The 22,835-nt window shown below is 35.7% G+C and overlaps 2 protein-coding genes across 2 annotated transcripts; one reads left to right on the top strand and one right to left on the bottom strand.

Moving 5' to 3' along the window:
• Positions 1 to 8,836: 8,836 nt before the first annotated feature.
• LOC123534992 (uncharacterized) lies at positions 8,837 to 11,403 on the bottom strand. Its single transcript, XM_045317498.2, has 2 exons — positions 10,970 to 11,403; positions 8,837 to 10,529 (listed from the first exon to the last, which is right to left on the bottom strand). The coding sequence occupies exons 1-2, from the start codon at positions 11,167 to 11,169 to the stop codon at positions 8,837 to 8,839; spliced, it is 1,893 nt and encodes a 630-aa protein (XP_045173433.2). The 5' UTR covers positions 11,170 to 11,403.
• Positions 11,404 to 13,202: 1,799 nt separating this feature from the next.
• Positions 13,203 to 18,136, top strand: LOC123534890 (uncharacterized). The gene is made up of 2 exons (XM_045317350.2): positions 13,203 to 14,227; positions 14,883 to 18,136. Exons 1-2 carry the CDS (start codon positions 13,995 to 13,997, stop codon positions 16,750 to 16,752), a joined length of 2,103 nt encoding a protein of 700 aa, XP_045173285.2. The 5' UTR covers positions 13,203 to 13,994; the 3' UTR covers positions 16,753 to 18,136.
• Positions 18,137 to 22,835: the final 4,699 nt, after the last annotated feature.

The raw sequence follows: 22,835 nt of genomic DNA, 5'->3' as shown, positions 1-22,835 counted from the left end.
GGTCGCGAGTTCGATCCTCGGGCGGGGCGTATGTTCTCCGTGATTATTTGATAAACGACATTGTGTCTGAAATCATTAGTCCTCCACCTCTAATTCATGTGGGGAAGTTGGCAGTTACTTGCAGAGAACAGGTTTGTACTGGTACAGAATCCAGGAACACTGGTTAGGTTAACTTCCCGCCGTTACATGACTGAAATACTGTTGAAAATCGGCGTTAAACCCAAAACAAACAAACAAACAGCATGGATCCTGACCAGACTGCGCGGATGCGCAGGCTAGTCTGGATCCATGCTGGTCGCAAAGCCACTATGTTGGTTTTCTCATGGCGCGGCTCATTTATTGAACAGAGTTCCCGTATAGTGCATACAAAGAAAACCTAAAAATATAAAATGATAAAATACGAATTGTAATACAACAATTGCGTAGATGGAAATACGCAGACGGACTGGTCAGCCTGGTGTCAGTATAATGTGACTGGGTGGGGTATCATGCCACGTGTCTACAGCGTGATATTCCAGTGAGGCAGCACTATAAAGTTGGGCATTGTGTTCACTCCTACAAGTAGACACCGTTATTTATATGACACACACACACACAAATGCGCAGACTTAATAATGTAAAACATCTCACGCGGTTATTACCAAAAGAACAATTGCAAATGAAATAGTTTACCAGATACGTCTGTGAATAACACACTCAAATACAATGAAAAGTTAGTTGTCCAAAGCTAAAGACTGTTTACTATGAAGTAGAAAGGAACTTGCGATTCTAATGAATGATGTATAGGGGGTCGCGCACGTGTCACAAGTTCGCGTTAAAATGTTTTTATTCGTATAGGAAGCATACCTGACAAATCAAAACGTATTTTATCTAATAATACAACTTCTTATCTTGCCTCCTACAAGTTTCTTGCATTTCTGTTGGTCAATAGACGTCACGTGGAGACAGGATATTTTCCATATCCTGCTAGTACATTTCAGATATGAATTTTGATTAAAAAATGGCTGCCACTTTGTTAATTTACAAAATATTATATAATAGCGTGTAAGTAAAGGGTAGTCGGCAAGATAAAATCGTTACACAGCTTCGCTCGAGCCTGATATGGATTTTCGAGACAGCGTATATCACGTATCCTGTCACCAACAAGCAGTGTAACTAATAATATGCACGGTTGGACACATGACTGGTTATAATGAAACAAAGAGGAATAATCTTTATTATGCAATAAATCAAACAAGATCTTTCAGCGTATCTTCAATATACGTACAAAGTAATAAATATAACATGTATGGCAAGATAGCAGATATGTAAATACAAGTTTAACAATTATTTCAGTAATTCATAGGTATCAGTTATAACACGTTTGGGAGAGACAATTTTGATAACCCAAGCATGTGTATAAGCTATTTAAACATTAGAGTTTATCTATTTAGATACCTCCTTTTTTCAAAAGCTTTAAAGATATACGTTGCGAGATTTCGATTATCTTTACTATTTTCATTAATAAATAACTTGGTTGGTTCTAGAAATACTTTCTTATATACTGTTTTCTTAAATCTACAAACTCCTGACATTCAATGACAAAATGATACTCATCCTCTAATATGTGACAGTTAGGACAAATTCTGTTTTCATAAGGTATATTATTAAAACTGAAGTGAAGTCAACATTTGTTGAAACATTTGACAGACAATCTTAAATATGAGGAATCTTGAATGAAATAACATTTTTGATAAGTTTTATCAGTAATCAAATGTTGATACTGGTTTATGTTGTATTAACAAGTATCATGCCTGACAGGTATCTTGCCATTTTTGTGGTTATGTTTTCACATCGCATTTTAGCACAAAGACAGTGTTGTTCATATAATGTAAGACAATTGACTTAGTACTGATAAGACAACATCTCATTTCAGATGTTTAGTATTCAATTATAGAAATAATTAAGAATTTTTAAAACCTTTTTTAACTTCTAGCAGATAGATATGTAATCAATTTGGTCAGGTTCACGCCATTTTTCGTCCGAATAGGTGTTGTATTCAAGCGGTCTTAACATAAAATTTAGCCTTGTGACCCATACATTTTTAGCCATTTTTATGCTCACAATACAATTATTAATTAATAACACAAGAAAAACAGGCAAAAAATCTATGAAACAGTTTGTTTTTGTTTTGTTTTTTTTTTTCAAAATTTAAAAATATAGTCTTCACTATGGGTATTTTTCATTGAAAAAATTTCACAAAAGTAAATATGAAACAAGATTTGTTTTTCATTTTTACCCATTATTGTAAGGATATAGTATTACAAATATAACTATGATATCAAATAAGTATATAGTAAAATCTTTAAAAAGAATAAACCTTATTGTGCTGTCTTGATGTATATTTTGGTTGGTATTTATAACAAAGCAGAAAATTTATGAAAATGTTGAATTCAGCAACAGTGGGTGTGTTCAAAACAATTTTTCACAAAAGCAAGCCTGGTGACCCATTGTTTTTATTTGTTCATTGTTTTCAGCACACATTTCCGTATCATACATGTGAATTTAAAAAAAAAAATCTTAAAAGGAAAAAAACTATAGGAATTCTCTTTAAAAATCAATGAATTATATTTAGATTTTCAAAATCATTGAATCTATGTGTGCATTTTAAACATGACCTAATCATTATAATGACAATAAATAAATGGTTGTAAGGAAGTGTGATCAAGTACCATATCATATTTCGGATTAAAATAAACTTCAATGGACCGGGTGCTTTGTATACATATTTAACTACAATCGACATTGTCATTATGACTGCACATGTCACTACAATAACTAATATCAATTATCCTTTATGTTCGCGTTTTATGCCCCCGGATGTAGGAGGCATATAGTGATTGTCCTGTCCGTTCGTTCGTCCGTCCGTACGAGGTTAACCAAATGGGACCGTTTCGTCTAGCATCAATACCCCTCACTAGAATAACTTGATACTAATGCAGGTGTAACTTGTGACCATTCCTCATCTTCAGACATCACCTGACCTCAGTTTGACCTTGACCTCATTTTGGACTTAGGTTGTTTTATATGGGCCATCTCTTGGTTAACCAAATGGGACCGTTTCGTCTAGCATCAATACCGCTTACAAGAATGAATTGATACTAATACAGATGTAACCTGTGACCATTCCCCATCTTCAAATATTACCTGACATCAGTTTGACCTTGACCTTGACCTCGTTTTGGACTTAGGTTGCTTTGTATCGACAAGGATGCCACCGGGGGCATCAAGCGTTTACTGAACGCAGCTCCTTGTTTGTCGATTGTACTTCAATGAGCAATGTTTATATAGTAGCAAAACAACTAGTGCATAATGCTATTAATTGAAAGTCAACAAATTTTCTGTCCGAAATAAAGCATTGTATTTCACAATAAAAACCCTCTTTTTATATTTGTTGGTTTTAACTTCGCACTGACACTATTACAGGTCATATGGCAACAAACCAGTTTTCATGGTGGATGACATTCCCAGATGACCTGTGCATTATTTTATCACGGATGGGCACTTGGATATAACCACCGACGTGCCGTAATCCAGCACATCAAGAATTCAACGCTCTGAGTGATGTTCGAACTCACATCGGTACCGGTGAGGGGCAAGTGGTTTGAAGTCAGCAACCACGGAGGCTCCATAAAACCCTGTATTCAACACAACTCTTATCGGATATGGAAAGATAACGGAAAGCTTTATTCGTAAAATCAAGTATGCCGTCCAGAATGATAGAATGAGATTGCGTTTTGACGTTTCTATGCCTAAACAAATCACCGTTTCTATTGAATGTTTAGTCTTATTTTGCAAAATTGTACACAGATCTAAGTAATGCATTCGGCCTGGCATAAAAAAAAAGCATGGCAGCCGAATACCAATGCACTGGTACAGTTGTAATAATCCTATTGAATTGAATTAAATGCATTAGTAAACATACGATTAGACTGCAAAAAAACGACTGCATTTATATTTGCCAATACAGGAAAACCATTACATCATTGTATATCTACTTGAATACGTGTCGCTAAATTTAGAATGGCTACAGTTTTGTGTTTCATGCACAGTCATTTAAGTACTGCGATTGCATAATGTGAAATAGATGCGAATATTTTCATAAAGATTCCGTGGTTAGACAAGTAAAAAAAACATATTAACTCCGTGGTTAGACAAGTAAATCGTATAAACTCCTTGCCTAGACTAGCAAATCATATAAACCTTGTGGTTAATTCAGTAACTACGTGGTTAGACAAGTAAATCCTATAAACTCTGTGGTTAATTCAGTAAACTACGTGGTAAGACAAGTAAATCCTATAAACTCTGTGGTTAATTCAGTAAACTACGTGGTAAGACAAGTAAATCCTATAAACTCTGTGGTTAATTCAGTAAACTACGTGGTAAGACAAGTAAATCCTATAAACTCTGTGGTTAATTCAGTAAACTACGTGGTAAGACAAGTAAATCCTATAGATTGCATCGTTAGAGAAGTAAATTGGACGTTAACACAGCCTGAGACGACCTGGCGCAATTAAACTGTGAGCGTTCCTTAAAATCCAAATAATTTAGAACAATGGTATTTAGTGCCAGATAATACAATTAGTCTGTCAGTCCCTGGTTGATTGATGGATTTTTCATTTCTTATGACTATATGTAAGATTTTTTTTATGAAAGTATAATAAAAATTGTTTTCACCATTGTATAATTATAGATAGACTTTAGTGACACTAGTAGTTACAACGCAGCTTATATTTGCGTAATAATTTTTAACTGGCTTCCTGTACCTGGAATTATTTTAGCACGTTTTTAAGTGATACCTTATCAGAGATTGTACATATAACATTTTCTCATAGTGTTGATAATTTAATCGCACAGGTCGTGATTAAGGCAGTATCATAAGGTAGAAACTATTTCACAACTCGGGGTAGAATTAACCATGTACGACATCTGATTTGGTATACATGTATCAAAGGTCATCTGCCAACAATGAAATGATTTGTAACGTACTGATAAGCTTGCTTTAAATACATGCTTTATCAGTTTACTTCCACAGATAATATATCAAATATAAAATCTGATATAAAAACGTTGGTATGACAGTATGATAAAGATAATATAAAATTTAAAGTGTGTAAAAAGTAGAAATATTATTGTATATACTACCATACATTCATTTTCCTTTTGTATATGATATAGTTGTCATTTAGATATTTTGAACAACTTTTAAACAGTGAAGTTTCAATGTATGTAGGCATTACACACTATCATCAGTATATGTGGAGTAAAAGTTCTAAAAACAAGCTTTCGCAGACTTACGGAAAAAATCAAAGTAGTATAACTGATTTTGAAAAGATCAATTTGACCTGACTTTATTAATAAATCCCAAGGTATGTCAACGCCCCAAGCACCAAAGATACAGTTTGAATATTGAATGATGAGTTTGCAACACAAAGTGATTTCGTTGTATGGTATATACGTGAACAATCGAAGGGCAATAACTCCTGGCCCTCAACCCACATTTAACGGTGATGCACTTCATGTCTACAGCACTAAAACAGAGATTTTAGTTGATCACATTAAAGGACTTAGTGACAAAAGAGGTCTGTACACATGGACGGACGGACAAAGAAACAGACGGACGGACAAATAGACGGACGGGCAGATAAAAGGACTAGTTCAAACAATATAACACATTCATCTTAGTTGGACATGTTGGATGTGATGTCATATCAAATATAAATACGATAGCAACTTGCAAATGTGAAACTTTATTGTAACATTTTTAATAAATTCGAAAGTCAACAATTTCCAAATGAGAAACAAGCTTCACAGAAATAGAATTATCGACATTTTACAAGATTAATAATAAATATATAATGCAAAACGACGGACGCTTAAAATGCACTTTCGCTACTAATCACTTACATACAATATATTTATTATATAAGATGTGACTAAAATTAAAATTGGCAATATATTCTTTTGACTGACGTGTATGTAAAAATAAATTGTCTCGATACCACTTAAAATTATACAATGTGTCTTAATTTATAAAAATGCATACGTGGTATAAAATAGCCTGTCTTTAGTTGGTCTATAACTTAACAAATGACTCAACATATAACTAAACTTCGTTGCGCTAAATGCAAAACTCGAAATGTTTCTTTTTAAGCTATTTCTAAACACTTATTGTAGGCTTGCCGATCAATAAATGTTTACAAAATTATGCAGCCAATACACATTGAAAGTAAACCTATCGTTTAATTTATCTAATGTCTGAGATGAACCAGCAATTTTAAAATTTGATTTTTTTTTTTTACATTTTGTCTTAAACCATTATCTTAGATCAAAATTTGTTGCTAGCTCTCTCTTGTCGTACAAAGTGTAATCATGGTTAAAGACAACTGGAATTTCTCGCAAAGCCCGGTGTGCAGATCTGGAAAATTGTTCTCTATATCCCATTAAAAGCAAAAAGCTCGCGTGCTTGTAAGAAAGTTTGCCTGTGTACGGTTCTCTTATACTGGCAGCACAGTGCCGTAGCCAGACACAAATTTTAACCGAGGCAATTTAGGGGGTGGGTGGATATCCACCCCCACCCCCGATGTTTTTCCACCGGACGTCCCTGATGCGTTCTGGAGCACTATCAGACTGTGTTATATCACAGTAAAATTGTCCTTTCAGCCCTATTTATCACAATTACTTTCATATTTTAAGAAAAAATTATATTGATAAAAATGATAGCAGGGGATTTATCCTAGTCTAATAAAGTCAGATACATAGAAATAACAAGAGCTGTCTCCATAGAATGACACATGCCCCCGATGGCACTTTAAATAAATAGTTATGGCCGATGTTTGAGTTTAGGACCTTTGACCTACGGAGCTGGGTCTTGCGCGCGACACATCGTCTTACTGTGTCACACATTTATGCGTAGTTATTTTAAAATCCATGCATGAATGACAAAGATATGGACCGGACACGCCCATCAATGCACTATCATGAAAAAAGACCTTTAACATCTAAGTGTGACCTTGACCTTTGAGCTACGGACCTGGGTCTTGCGCATGACACGTCGTCTTACTGTGGCACACATTCATGCCAAGTTATTTGAAAATCCATCCACCGATGACAAAGATATGGACCGGACACGCCCATCAATACACTATCCCTTAATGTCTGTGACCTTGACCTTTGAGATACGGACCTGGGTCTTGCATGCGACACGTCGTCTTACTGTGGTACACATTCATGCCAAGTTATTTGAAAATCCATCCACCGATGACAAAGATATGGACCGGACACGCCCATCAATACACTATCCCTTAATGTCTAAGTGTGACCTTGACCTTTGAGGTACGGACCTGGGTCTTGCGCGCGACACGTCGTCTTACTGTGGTACACATTCATGCCAAGTTATTTGAAAATCCATCCATCGATGACAAAGATATGGACCGGACACGCCCATCAATGCAATAACCTTTAATGTCTAAGTGTGACCTTGACCTTTGAGGTACGGACCTGGGTCTTGCCCGCGACACGTCGTCTTACTGTGGTACACATTCATGCCAAGTTATTTGAAAATCTATCAATCGATGACAAAGATATGGACCGGACACGAAAAATGCGGACAGACCGACAGACTGACAGACCGACAGACGGTTCAAAAACTATATGCCTCCCTTCGGGGGCATAAAAACCACCAGTAAAGACATACAACGACATGCTATTTATCAGTAGTTTATTAGTTTATAGCCCGAGAGGAGGTAGTCGTGGTAGCTCTGTCCGTGTTAGGGGCGGTGGGGATTGGGGTGGGTCAGGGGGTCCCCCCTGGAAAGTTTATAAATATGTATATGAAATGGTGGGCGCTGGTGTTTTCTTTTTAATTTTGAGGTACTGAATGGTAACCCCTTCTTTTTATGGGATGAGGGGGTGGGTGGGGTTGTGGTGGTGGTGGTGGTGGTGGTGCTCTATTCCTGGGGATTTTTTAAAATACAGATATGAAATGACGGCCTATGGCGCATTTTTTGTCCAAATTTTTTAGGCACTCTAAGGGGAACCTCCTCGTTATAGGGAGGCGGGGGAGGGGGGGTCTGGGTGCTCTTCCCCTGGAAAATTTGGAAATACAGGTATGAAATGGTGACCTCTGGTTCATTATTGGTCTAAATTTATGGGAGGGGGTTCCCCGCTTATTTTAGTGGATTCAGTGGGCTCTCTTTCCTGGAAAATTTTGAAATACAGATACGAAATATTGGCCTATGGTACATTTGTTGGTCTAAATGTTGAGGTACTGTAGGGGGAACCCCCTTATTTTAAGGGGGTCAGAGGGCTCTCCCGCTGGAAAAATTGAAATGATGGCCTCTGATGAATTTTTGGTATTAATTTTGATGTATGGGAGGGGGCTCACCCTCATTTAAGTGGGGTCAGGGGGCTGTTCCCCTGGATTTTTCTGAAATATTGGTATGAAATAGTGGCCTCTGGTGCGCTTTTGGGTTTAAATTTGATAATAATAATAATAAATAATTGGGTGCAACTTTGATGAGTATAGTTCACTTCTCAGCCAACTTGGGGGTGGGGCACCGGCCTTCTCGGCCAGACCCTGGACCCGGGCCTAGCAAGGCTATCAATATGACTGCTATGATTTCTGCCTCACTTTGCCATGAGGCAAATGATACTATGATATATTCTAATGATATTAATATACTTTTTATTGAACTTTTATAACTGAATTTTTCATCAGTGTGATATGCCTACTTTTTACTCTTTTTGGCTCCTCAAATTTTAACCGAGGCAACTGCCTCGGTTTGCCTCAGTGTGGCTACGGCGCTGCAGCATTTGCAGCGTTTACTAGTTCAGTAACTAGTTTAGCTATATCATTTGATGTTTGGAGAATGTCATCGGCAAATATGTCCATAAAGGTGACGTAATCCTGCACGAAAGTGGTGGATGTTTGCGAAATAGCAGCATTCTTACTCTGATTCTCACTTACCTTCTGCTTTAACAGACCATTCATTTTTCTGATTCGAAGCTGAATATTAATATGTAAGCGGGTAACGTTCGGGCAGAGATAGAAACGATTTGCATTCAGCTTTTCCTGGCAGTAACTGATTACAAAGTCAAGAGGTTGGTCTATCCCATTGTGGAATTTAGTGACAGATATTCCAACAGTTTCTGTGTTTATGACTGTGTTTTCAGCTTCCTGGAGATATTGGCTGACGCCATCGATATCATTTCTTTCGTAACAATAAAATGCTCTGTTAATAGCAAAACTTGCTCGGTCACAAGATTTTACTGGTTCAGTTCCAATGTCAGAAATCATGTCCATTTGGTAAACATCATTCAACAAGCAACTAATATTTGGTTTAACTCTTTTAATGTACTTGTTGTGCTGGTTAGCATGTACAAGTTGTACTAGATTTTTTACAGCGTTGTGAAGTTTATTCTGGGATTGACTTTTCTGAAGGCAATAGACAATAACGCTCAGAAGCCGTGTGAGATACTCTGCTATCCAAACCTCGGACAAACCGGCATCCCTGCGATCTTCTAACGCTTGTTTCATACTTTCTAACCAAGATTTCCACTCGGTAATATTTGTTCTTGTGTCATGGGATATGATTTCCTTAATCTTACATCTGGTAACTGATAGAAAGTTGTCATGTTCGACCCTCAAACGAAATTGTTCTTTTTTCCTATCAGAATGGTAGTGAACAGGATATATGTTACAGTCATCGATGAAAAGGTGAGTAATGTATTGTTTTTCAATGGCGTCTAGGACGTATTTGAAAAAGTCGTGTAGAAAAGATAGCGGCTTAGCTTGGACAAGATCGTCATCTTCAAGTCTTCGTAGAAACAAAATTTTTAAATGATATGACTGAATGAGTTCAAGGTCTTCGAAAACTACTTTAAACAGGTATTTTGCAAGTCCGTAAAGACGCCTTTGGTGACTTTTCAATTGTCGAAATATCTCAATTTCTAATACGGCGAATGATAGCCGCCACTCCAGATTTCTGGTTTCAGACAATGGATTCCCTGTTGGTACTATAAATACTGGTAAAGGGACACCTTTACTTGACTTGAAGATATACATATCCAAAACTGTCTTCCTTATAAAGTTAGGCCAACTCTTGAACATCAAGCATGGGACTATGTCATAAGGATTAAGGGCTCCTTCTCCGCTCACAGCTGGACTAGTCGGTGACCTTTGATCACCTGTTTCCCTCATCTCAAATTTGCAGTGTTCTACAACATTAGTTTTAAATATTGCTGGCTTCACCATATATATTTCAGATTTCTGACATTTGAAAATTGAAAATCTAAAAAGTTTTGAGAGCAATTTATTTTCTTCAACCATAGCCATTCCTTTAGCCGTAATATATAACTTACAATACGCTTTTGCTGGACAAGGCACGGCATACAGCTTCTCATCTTCGTACATATCAATTTCAACATCTTGAACGCAAAGTTTATAATCCACGTCGGATTTTGAACCGATCGGCAATATCTTTGTATACCTGAAATATTTTATAGTAACTTTCTAAAAATATCTAACTTCAAATATTCCCCCATATCATTCACGAAATGGTGTGTTTTTCATTTCACTAATATTTTTGACCAGTTATTATCAAATGGAAATATTTTTTGGGATTTAGAATGTTATAAAATATTGAGCTCGCCGGATTAGCTTTGTATGAAAAGCAATAGACTATGACAGTTGCAGGTTTGATCGTTTTGGCGATGCAAACGTCTCATGAAAATTTTTTGAAAAATATATGGCACGTCTTATCTAATTATTTTACCTCTGATTGCATAATGTATGTTGGAAGGTTACTCGCAAAGTGCACGTCAGGTAAAAAATTGTTACAATCAAGTGAGACCCGAATAAAACAATACAATTGTGACATTTTACTTTTCGTGATAAAACTGAAAGAAGTTGAATGGAAATGGTATATACCTCTCAACTCTACTACCGGCACGTGTTTCTGAAATGCCTGTTACTTGGTGCACATCTCTCCAAACTTCATGATGCATCATACGTACTTCATAAATTTCATTTTGCTGGTGGTCGAGAATTGACAAATAAGTGTTGATTATATCCTCAAGCTTGTCGTTAACCGTTTGAGTTCTCTCTTCATTTAAATCAGATGACTCCATTGATGATGTTGATTTAAAATCTTAAGTCACATGCTGTTCGTTTTCCTACTTAAAAACTAGCTTTAAAATGTCAAATGCCATTATTAATAATTCACGAACATTCCATATGTACCCGACGGCGACTGTAAGATTGTCATGTCCTATATCTATATACTTTGAAAGGATATCATTATTATCTGTTTTTTTTGTAGCTTACTATTTTAGTGTGCGCCGTAATTACAACACAAAAACATTTACGCAATTCCTTGTGACTGGTTTCACTTCGTAAACATAAGTTATTTTTGCGAACAAGTAGTTGATATCATAAAAGTAGAACAGATAATACCTTTTATGGAGTAATATACGTTCTGGTAAATCTGTACTATTAACAGTTAAACGTATGCATTAGTTAGTTAGGAGATTACAGGAGCTCAAATGATGAGTACAGCAAGCGAGAGTTTGGAAGAAACAAAGGGGAAACATTTATACATGCTAGAGTAAATGACTTAGTAAAGGAAGTGCTATTTATTACATTGTGTGTGACCTCATGTCAAACCTAGTGTTAGTTTAATTTTAATGCACAAGTGAAAAATAGGCACACAATCTTTAAATTTCTAAAAGGAATTTATCCATCTTTTATTTCAATTTGGACAGTATCATTTACTGTTAAAAGGGGTGCTTACCAAAAAGATACCTACTGAATGGCGAACAGTGCAGGTCATGTTCAGACTGCAAGGATGTGCAGGCTGATCATGATCTGCACTGGTTGCAAACGCAGATTCTATCTTGTCCAGCATGATAAGGGTTAAATCTAAAATCTAAAAATCAAAACATATAGTACATATTTTTCATTTATTACTGTAGGTAATATCAAAATTTAAAAAAAAATGGAAGTACTGTCATTAAAACAAATGAAACTAAACACTGGAACCGGTGGGGACTACCTGTTCACCTTAATACAGTGTATTTTGTCAGACAAGGATTGCATGATATATCTATATTATCAAAATTTGAAAGAAGGGTATTTGGTGTAACTTATTTTTACATACACGTATGTCGTTGCAATCAATACGTAATGTCATAAACTATACTAGCATTACAATGCTATTTTTAATCTTTATTAATGATATATTTTTAGATGATTAAGGAATTGCGAGCGTATTAAAGATCCACCAAAACCTAGTGACATACATTTTCGTACACATATATAAACTTTAAATACAACAAGTATTGTGTATACTGCTTCATTAATCAATGGTATGTTTAGACAAAAACATTTTACCTAATATATGCTACTGTAAAGTTATTACTAAACACTTGCATTTCTCAATTTTTATGCAAATCATGTGTAATTTTACCATCGTAGAAACACAAAATAATGCAGTTATTCAGTCATGGGTCTTTAAGCAATTTTAAATCATGTCTTTACCTTTCTTTACATATGAAATGCACCCAAAGCTGAAGTAGTAGTGTTCCGTTAGGACTTTTAGTTTTAATATGGAATTCAGCATATTCCCGATTCAATGCATTTTTTTTTTCGTTTTTGATGTTTGCGTCAATTTTTGATAAACCGTGAACAAATTAGGCACATTCTACTTTAAGCATAGCTTAATGTTGGTTTTCAAAGTCACCCCATGCTGTAATTAAGTTTCTCATACTGAACCTGTTCAACGAAGTTGGTTTGAACATGTTCGTCTATCTGTCCGTCCGAACGTTCGTCCGTCCCCATTTATACAACATGGTGTGTGTGTCTTTCGGCGAAATTTCAATTTCAGTTTGGTGTAGTGAACGTGTAATCTCTCATTATTTCTTACAAATGGCCATTTAGTGATTTCTTGTAAATACTGGTAACCCAAATCACTTTTGAAATATGATATTAAAAGGATTTTGGTTCGCTGATGAAGCGTTATATTTAGTTATAAATTCAATTGTTGTTGTTTTTTAAACCGAATAATTTTCCTATGATTTATTTTAGTACCTCGCAAGACAGTTTACTCGATTTTGTACTATTGATTGTATATACATTTTGTAAATGTTTATACCTAAATTTAAATCAAACTGTTACTGTTCGTAATATGATATGAGCGTAGTTTTGCGTATCAAATGGCATACACAATGAAATTGCATGCATTGTTAAAGTTATGTTATATCAAACAATATTCTGATTTTATTTTTATAACTTTTGATATAACTAGCATAAAATTTATAATTTTGTCCATTCTGTCAATGTTTTTGGAATAAGAATTTATCGGCAAACTTAAAATGATAAAACGTGTATTTATAGCTTGCTTATCAGTAAAATAATTAGAAAACGTTTCAAATATTCATGTTTTGGAGATAACTCTTGACAAACATCCAAAACTAGGATGCCGACGCATGTGCATCTTTAGGTTTAGGCCCCTTCTGGGCTGTGATAAAAATACTTCCTACCTCTCAAAAACAAAAATTGGTAACATCTTGAGAAAATAACACTTCTTATTTAATCAATGTTTAAACAATTACTGGAACGATATCAATTAAAAGTGCGCAAAAATAACTCCAACATTAATCGGGAAACCAGTAATGAGTTGTATGCTAATAGATATGTCTTGTAACCTTGGCCATGACTAATAGTATATGTATACCACCAGATAGTCTAATTCATTCGGCTTATCGGATTGCGTTAGTTGCCAAACTGGTGTTAGGATTATAATGAAAGATCAATTGACAGTTATTTATAATTAAGACAGTCATTCTCTGGTAGTATATTGTATATTTTAATATACATTTTGTATTTGATAATCACACCACAGTAGGTTCCCAATGGAATTTAATTAGGCGCCGTTCAAAAATAAGATTAAATTTTGATGAAAAGGACAGCATGTGCCATAGACTTTACAATGGAGGCAACTGATGCAAAAGAAAAGACAAAAGAAAGTTTAAATGACAGGTTTGAGGACATTATCAATATATATTTGTCAATTCTCGATCACCAGCAAAATGAAATTTATAACGTGCGTATGATGCATCATGAAGTTTGGAGAGATGTGCACCAAGTTACAGGCATCTCAGAAACACGCGCCGGAAGTAGAGTCGAGAGGTATGTTACTTTTTTCTATTCAAACATAGTGTGATAGATGTGTTGCTTTGGTTGGGTTTAGCTATGTTTTTCGGTAGTTTCAGTCAGTTTACGAAGGTCACTGTTAATGTACTGTACTGACTTGTTCTCTGCAAGTAAATGACAACGTCCCCAGATGAATAAAATAACCCGAAACGAAAATCTGACATAGTTTTGGGAATTGTATAATCACTCCTTATCTTATCTGGGGACCATACGCCACTTTTCATGGAATTACACGCCGCATGAACACATCTGCGGATGTCTCTAAATTGTTTTTTTTTTTACTTTTAGCATGTGTAAATGTTGAGTTCTGCTCAACCCGGGGCTAGAAGGCGTGGACGGTAGCATGCAGTTTCACTACCGCCATGAACAGACTCAATCAAACCGAGCCTGCAACAGTTTTGGTTTTGTCGTGTTTAGCGACCTGTGGAGTTTCCACTGTTTCTATTTCAGATGTAACTGTCTCGGAAAGAATCTAAACTTGTTCCCATTTAATTAATTTTAAACCTGTCAATGCAAAACCTAGTGATGTGCTTTCTGAGCGAGCGTACGAGGCGGTCCCACAATTTTCAACTGACTTGATTCGTCAACTTTTAATGCTGTTGTAATTAATGTTGAAAGAATCTTATTTCAGATATACCAGGATTTTACCGATTGGTTCCAAATCCGATGTTGATTACAAACTTTGCGTTGAGGGTGTGGCCATTGACATGCATGAGGGTAGAAGGCTGTATATTGAGTCTTCTCCCTCCAAGGCGTATTGCAAATTGTATATCACAGACAAAGGAATGGCCGTGTTGGAAGAAAATGAATTGCTCTCAAAACTTTTTAGACATTCAATTTTCAAATGCCAGAAATCTGAAAGATATATGGTGAAGCCAGCAATATTTAAAACTAATGTTGTAGAACACTGCAAATTTGAGATGCGGGAAACAGGTGAACAAAGGTCACCAACAAGCCCAGCTGTGAGCGGAGAAGGAGCCCTTAATCCTTATGATATAGTCCCATGCTTGATGTTCAAGAGTTGGCCTAACTTTATAAGGAAGACAGTTTTGGATATGTACATCTTAAAATCAAGTAAAGATGTCCCTTTACCAGTTTTTATAGTACCAACAGGGAATCCATTGTCTGAAACCAGAGATCTTGAGTGGCGGCTATCATTCGCCGTACTAGAAATTGAGATTTTTAGACAATTGAAAAGTCATCAAAGGCGTCTTTATGGTCTCGCAAAATACCTATTTAAAGTAGTTTTCGAAGACCTGGAACTTATTCAGTCATATCATTTAAAAATCTTGTTTCTACGAAAACTTGAAGACGATGACCTGACAAATGTAAAGCCGTTATCATTTTTAACTAGCTTTTTCAAATATGTCCTGGAAGCTATTGAAAATCAATTTGTTCCACACCTGTTCATTGAAAACTGTAATATATATCCAGTTCACTACCATTCTGATATGAAAAAAGAACAGTTCCGTTTAAGGGTCGAAAATAATAACTTTCTATCTGTTATGAGAAAAAAAATCAAGACAATAATATCTCATGACACAAATACAGATATTGCGGAAGAGGAATGTTGGTTAGAAAATACGAAACAGGCGTTAGGAAATCGTCAAGAGGCCGGTCTATCAGAGGTTTGGATTGCAGGATATCTTACACGTCTCCTGAGCGTAATTGTATATTGTCTTCGAAAAAGTCTATTCCAGAATAAATTTCAAAATGCTGTCAAAAACCTCGTGAAACTGGTGCATGCTAACCACCACGACAAGTATATCAACAGAGCTGTTCCGTTCATTACGTGCTTGTTAAACGATGTTTATCGTATTGACGTATTTACTGACTTTGGAACTCAGTCAGTAAGGTATTGTGATAGAGTAAGTTTTGCTATTCACAGAGCATTTTACTGTTACGAACGGAACGATGTCGACGGTGTTCACCAGTATCTCATTGAGGCTGGAAACACAGAAATAAACTCAGGCACTTCAGGGATAGCTGTCACTAAATTCCACAATGGAATTGATCAGTCCCTTGATTTTGCTATTTGTTACTGCCAGAAGAAACTAAATTCAAACCGTTTTTATCTCTGCCCAAACGTTATGCGATTACATTTGATAATTCAGCTGCGAATCAGAAAAATAAATGATCAGTTAGAACAGGCACTAAAACAGAAAGGAAAAGAGTGTGATACTTGTTCACAAAAGTCATTCACTGACGTGAAGAAAAACGCCAAGAGCGTGAGGACATTTGACCTAGAAACACATCAATCAGTCAATGATATAGCCGAACTGCTTACTGAATTGGCAAACGCTGCAGATACAGCAAGTGTAAGAGAACCATTCACAGGCAAATTGTCGTATAAACACAATAGTTTCTTGCTTTTAAAGGGCTACAGGGAGCAGTTGTCCGGATCAGCATATCAGGCTTTACGTGAAATTCCACTTATCTTCAACCAGGATTTTTCTTTATATGAAAAGAAGGAGCTAGCAACAAATTTTGATCTTAGATAATGTATCAATGTAAAAGATCTAATAAATCAAAGTAACCTTATAAACTCATATCTTACTCATATTTTGTGCTATTCACACAAAAGAATATTGTGTTTCACACAGTAAGAAAATGCATTTATAAATATCCTGTCTGCGTAGGACTTTGTTTTGCATATAATGTATGCCGCTATGTACAAGAAAATGGACAGTGGAAGACACATCAATGTACATAAAGATGACCGGGTATTTATGTTTACTTACACGTAAGTCGACAGCATATCACATGAGCTTGATGAGGATACGTCAGTTTTATTTTAAGACACACCGAGTATTCACTTTAGTGCGCTTATCATATAAGTTTTGTATGCGCTTTAAATTTCATTGTTTTTTTCTTCAAATATAAACATTGAAAATTATGATCGAACTGAAACGATTCAATAAGTAATTTTCATTTTTGAAAGTTGTTAAATTTTCTTATTTATTCCAATAATCTTAGTATGCTATGGTAACGTTTTTGTTAGAAAATGGCTTAACATGCTTTAATTATTGAATCCGGTTGTTGAATCTATTCAGTCTCATGCACAGACACAACCAAACCCAGTTTGTTATTTCTCAAGCTGCGTTTTGTGTTTCTTAATATTTTTTTACAGATTTCATTAATTGTAAGTTGTTAGAGTTTCACATTCAGTGCTATAATTTAGTTTCAGATTCAGAAGTTATTGGACGTTCGAAGTCAACCAATGCTATAATACGATATTACTTGGGAGCTACTTTCATAGATTCAAAAAATCTAGATTATCTTCAAATTTAAAGCTGTTGATGTTATCTGTTTGTCCGTCCTCATTTAGTATCTTCTTTATCTTTTGCTATACGGTAATTTTCTTCTATCTTTGCAAATAAATTATTTATTAACATCAAATAAATCACTCATGTTTGATATTTCAGGTCCCAGTTTTTCATAAGAGTTATCTTTTATTGTTTTTGTTGACTTATTATATTGTACTTTTAGTTATCTCCCTATAATTGGTTTACCAGTTCATGTTTGTTGATAACCGATTTCAATTATCTATGATAACGTGGTTCATTTATATTAATCAGTTAAAATTTAAACATTATGTCAGTATACTTTCCGTTACGTAACCTGTTTAAATACATATCATAAAGTATAAATAGAATTAAAAAAAAGAACGTTTATCTATGCAGGTGTGCAATCTGTACAATGGGCTAATTTGTTTTAAATACACATATTACATTTATACCTGTTTAATATTGTATTGATACGGTAGTGTTTAAAAATATGCATTGTTACACATTTTGTATTACTATATCTGTTTTTTTCGTACTCAAAGTTGCTGTACTTTGTATGGTCATGACATTGTGATGTAAAATATACATTTAAAATTAATGAAGTATTTAAGATTTTCTTTTTTCAAATTATTTTAAATGTTTAGATATCCGTTGTTGGTGGGTGGGGTAGGTTTGACGCCACACCAACGTAATTATTGTTCATATGGCGACTTTCAAGCTTTTGATGGTTAAGAAAGACCCCAGGTACCACTCCGTGCATAATTTCTAGAACCACCGACCCTCTTAAGGCAGCTTGATGGCTTCCTGAACTGAAAAATTCAACGGTCTGAGTGAGGCTCAAACTCACATCGGTGCGTTATAAGGGAGTAGATGTCAGTAACCTTATAACCACTCGGTCACGGAGACACCTCGTTGACGTATCTGCCATAACAGAGTCTTTATTTTTTTGGCCTCTATGTAAGTAATGTATTATGCTTTAGAATTTACAAACAATGTATGCTGTATTTTGTTTTCAAACTTAAATCTTTTAGGGTTTCTACTCGTACAAGATGTAAATACTTTTTATATTGGGAAGCTGTTTTTATGCCACCGAAGGGAGGCATATAGTTTTTGAACCGTCTGTCCGTCTGTCGGTCTGTCCGCAATTTTCGTGTCCGGTCCATATCTTTGTCATCGATGGATGGATTTTCAAATAACTTGGCATGAATGTGTACCACAGTAAGACGACGTGTCGCGCGCAAGACCCAGGTCCGTAGCTCAAAGGTCAAGGTCACACTTAGACGTTAAAGGTCATTTTTCATGATAGTGCATTGATGGGCGTGTCCGGTCCATATCTTTGTCATCCATGCATGGATTTTCAAGTAACTACGTATAAATGTGTGGCACAGTAAGACGACGTGTCGCGCGCAAGACCCAGGTCTGTAGGTCAAAGGTCAAGGTCACACTTAGACGTTAAAGGTCATATTTCATGATAGTGCATTGATGGGCGTGTCCGGTCCATATCTTTGTCATTCTTGCATGAATTTTAAAATTATTGGGCATGAATGTGTACCACAGTAAGACGACGTGTCGCGCGCAAGACCCAGGTCTGTATCTCAAAAGTCAAGGTCACACTTAGACGTTAAAGGTCATATTTCATGATAGTGCATTGATGGACGTGTCCGGTCCATATCTTTGTCATTCATGCATGGATTTTAAAATTATTGGGCATGAATGTGTACCACAGTAAGACGACGTGTCGCGCGCAAGACCCAGGTCCGTAGCTCAAAAGTCAAGGTCACACTTAGACGTTAAAGGTCATATTTCATGATAGTGCAATGATGGGCGTGTCCGGTCCATATCTTTGTCATTCATGCATGGATTTTAAAATAACTACGCATGAATGTGTGGCACAGTAAGACAACGTGTCGCGTGCAAGACCCAGGTCCGTAGGTCAAAGGTCCTAAACTCTAACATCGGCCATAACTATTCATTCATAGTGCCATCGGGGGCATGTGTCATCCTATGGAGACAGCTCTTGTTACATATGTTCTTTTTGGTGCGCTTTTAAGTATCCCGGAATTACGTCTGTTGACTTAAACAAAATTGATTTTGATTAGGCTCAAGTCGGCTCATCACTTAACACCATATTGAAATGTTTGTGTGGTACAGTTTAGTACTTCTAATGTTCTTATAACTGGTCAGTTAAAAGTTTTGAAAAACTCGCTGACATCCATTCATTTGTCCTTCACCGATGTGGGTTTGACCCTTGCTCGGGGTGTTGAACTCGTCATGTGAAGAAGCCATCCAGCTGACATCACACAGAACAAATTACCTAACATGCAAAGGAGACTACCTCAACCTCTGTACAATCGCTACCTTCACTGAGATTTCTTAACCGTTAAATACTTAAAAGTATACCCGTACTTGGGTTCATTGTTAATCGTTAAGGGTCATAGAACCGATTCAACGTATATATTTAGTAGAAGTCCGCTTAGTCTTCTGCTAGGGATGTGAGAGATGTTGCACATTCCATTTCTTCTTACAAACAAACTCAGTCGAACCAAGTCTCCTATTTTATGCTTGGTTGTGTTATTATTGCATTCGTGTAAATGTATAAGTGGACTAAATTGCTGTGAACGTGTATACGTTTATACGTACCAGTTTGTGTGTGCAGCAACATTCTTTGAATGTGGCTTTCTTGTTGACATTTCTTTTTATTGCTTTTTATCGTTACAAAGGTTCTTTTTACAGATTTAATTCTCTAAAAGTCTATCAGTAGTTATAGGATAATGTCGGACAATTCCATCAGTCAAAATACAGTAAAATGTTGTTTTTTAGACATTGAATTTAGGCGATAAAAATATATTGGATTGAGTCTAATTATAATGGCGAATATTTTGTCTACAGTTGATTCGAAGACATCCATTGGTTTCGGGTCGTTATTCCAGAAATTATTCGCTAATTCAGAATGGTTTGGACTAACCAAAAGAATTGCCGCAAACGCCTGTTCTATTAGCTCTCTAAAATTCACCGTAACATAAATATGACATTTTTTTTTCTACAAAATGACATCTTGATAATACTTTGAGACTAGTAAAAATAATTAAATTAATCGTCTAATCAACTCGATTTTCTGTTTTCCAAGATGTTCTTTTACTGTAGCATATTCCTGGAAAGAATTGTTTAACTGGGCAAATATCTTCAGGTTAAACACAATTTTAGCTGTTCAAGTATGTGTAAAAAGCTAACGTTCATGACATCTTTAGTTATGTCATACATATCGGTATCTTCAAACGACTAGAATTTTTTTTTTCAATATGTACGAATTGATGGTTTCAAATATCGGTTTCAATTCATGTTTTGCTAGCATTTTTCATGGCAGCATTTAGTTTGAGTCAGATGTCGTTGACTGCCTGTATAAGTGTCTGTTCTGTTTATTTCAAAGAAATTTTCCAATGAAGGCCCCTTTCGCCCTGTAGGTGCGACCAGATTGTCTTATCTCTTCACCTTCTCGACCAATACTTTATCTGCCAGCTAAATATTCTATTTTCGTTTACACCAATCATCCACTGATGAAGGACACGGTTTACGGATATACATAATAATTTGCCCTTCAACTCGTAATATCCTTGCACACTATTGCTATTTTTTGTCATTTCTAAGGTATTTTTACCATTTTGTTGATTAAGAGCCTCTTTAAAATTTTGTACGAACGCAAAATTGTTTCCCGGCACATTATAACAATCACCGAATGACAGAAAACGTAACTTGAATATCCGTATGGAGCATTCTTGAAATAGAATTAAAATATATGTAAGCATTCAAGGGTGTTTAGATAATTTCTGTTCATTTGATATGCCTGTTCGCATCACTATCACACGAAATACCAGCTTTCTTGAATGAATTTGTCTATACCTATATATATATTTTCTCCGTCTTGTTATATTTGTTATATCTGTATCATATTTCGGAAATCATTTTATCTATTTAATTTTTTTTAGAAAGCCCCTTTGGATACCCAAGTTTGCCTAACGCATCAACATTAAAGTTATTATGTAGTGAATAAGTTTATTCATGATATATATCGACAGCATCCGATATTAACCTTTACCTTGCCAAATTTCTATAATGAACTGGTCTTCCATTCAATTTAAACATTACAACTTACTTATCAAATGGGTGTTCACTAAAATAGCAAACAGTGCAGACAATGATCAGTAAAGTCTGAAATGGTCGCAAAGGCAGAATCACTTGCCACCAGCAGGCTAAAGTTTTTTTGCCTTTTTTTGTAACGAAGTCTTAATCTTACTGTGAACTAGGCATATACGAATTATCTGCATTTCCTCTGTTTTGCAGTTTTCTTATATGCATTATACTTAACTGCTCAGTTTACGTGGTGAGTATATTCTTGACAGTTTGTAGCATTTTCATTGAAACAAAAGACGTGGAAACTCATGAAATATACCAAAACTCCAAAAACTGTATATATTTTATGAAGTTCGCTTGAGTGATACTACATGTTTTACAAAAAAATATATGTTACGAACATTTGTTTAACTATTCAAAATTGACATTATACTACAGAAACATTTAAACAGGATTCTAGCTGTGAAAAGTATCTACAACAAGAACAGTCAGGTAGCTAATTATAGATAGTGTAGTGAAAGTTTGCAATGTTTTGCCTCGTCTCTATGTGGCGTCAGCATCGGCATTCTGTTATGTCTTTATAAAAAGACGAGCCTCACACGGGGCGTTTAATTCTTCGTGTGAGGAAGCCATCCAACTGGCTTACGGATGGCCGGTGGTTCTATCCAGGTACCCGCTCGTGATGATAGTGCACGGAGGGGTACCTGGTGTCTTACTCCACCCTCAAAACTGGAAAGTTGCCATATGACGTATAATTGTGTCGGTGCGACGTTAAACAAAACAAAATTGTAAACAGACACCGCACTTGATACAGACAAGAAACATCGACCTTGTCAGAAATGCCCCACCATAGTTAATATTTTGTTTCCGTGTTTGGTGGGTTTTAATTATTCATGATAAGATCTTGTTTCCTGCTAAAACGATATTTACATGTTAATACGAAAACGGATATCATTATATTCCTTCTTGTTGCATTATAATGTAAGAAACACGATTCATGTAATTTTTGAGTGAACCAAGGAAAAATGAGATCTGGACGACCTGTGGAGTTTACATTTTTTCTACTTTGTTACAACAGTAGCGTTTTGTGGCGGCCATAAAAGGCCCCCACGGCCTCCGTACATTCAAACTCTTTTTACCATATTTTGATCTTAACGGATTGCTCGGCA

This window comes from Mercenaria mercenaria, chromosome 12 (genome assembly GCF_021730395.1).
Source record: "Mercenaria mercenaria strain notata chromosome 12, MADL_Memer_1, whole genome shotgun sequence".
Classification (NCBI taxonomy): Eukaryota; Metazoa; Mollusca; class Bivalvia; order Venerida; family Veneridae; genus Mercenaria; species Mercenaria mercenaria.
This window is presented reverse-complemented; position numbering and strand designations above follow the sequence as displayed.

Excerpts from the sequence above, each read along its gene's own strand:
- LOC123534992 (XM_045317498.2), bottom strand. The coding sequence starts at position 11,169 with ATGGAGTCATCTGATTTAAATGAAGAGAGAACTCAAACGGTTAACGAC. Across the intron at positions 10,530-10,969 it reads GCCGGTAGTAGAGTTGAGAG|GTATACAAAGATATTGCCGA; the intron begins GTATATACCATT and ends AAAATATTTCAG.
- LOC123534890 (XM_045317350.2), top strand. The coding sequence starts at position 13,995 with ATGAAAAGGACAGCATGTGCCATAGACTTTACAATGGAGGCAACTGAT. Across the intron at positions 14,228-14,882 it reads GCCGGAAGTAGAGTCGAGAG|ATATACCAGGATTTTACCGA; the intron begins GTATGTTACTTT and ends ATCTTATTTCAG.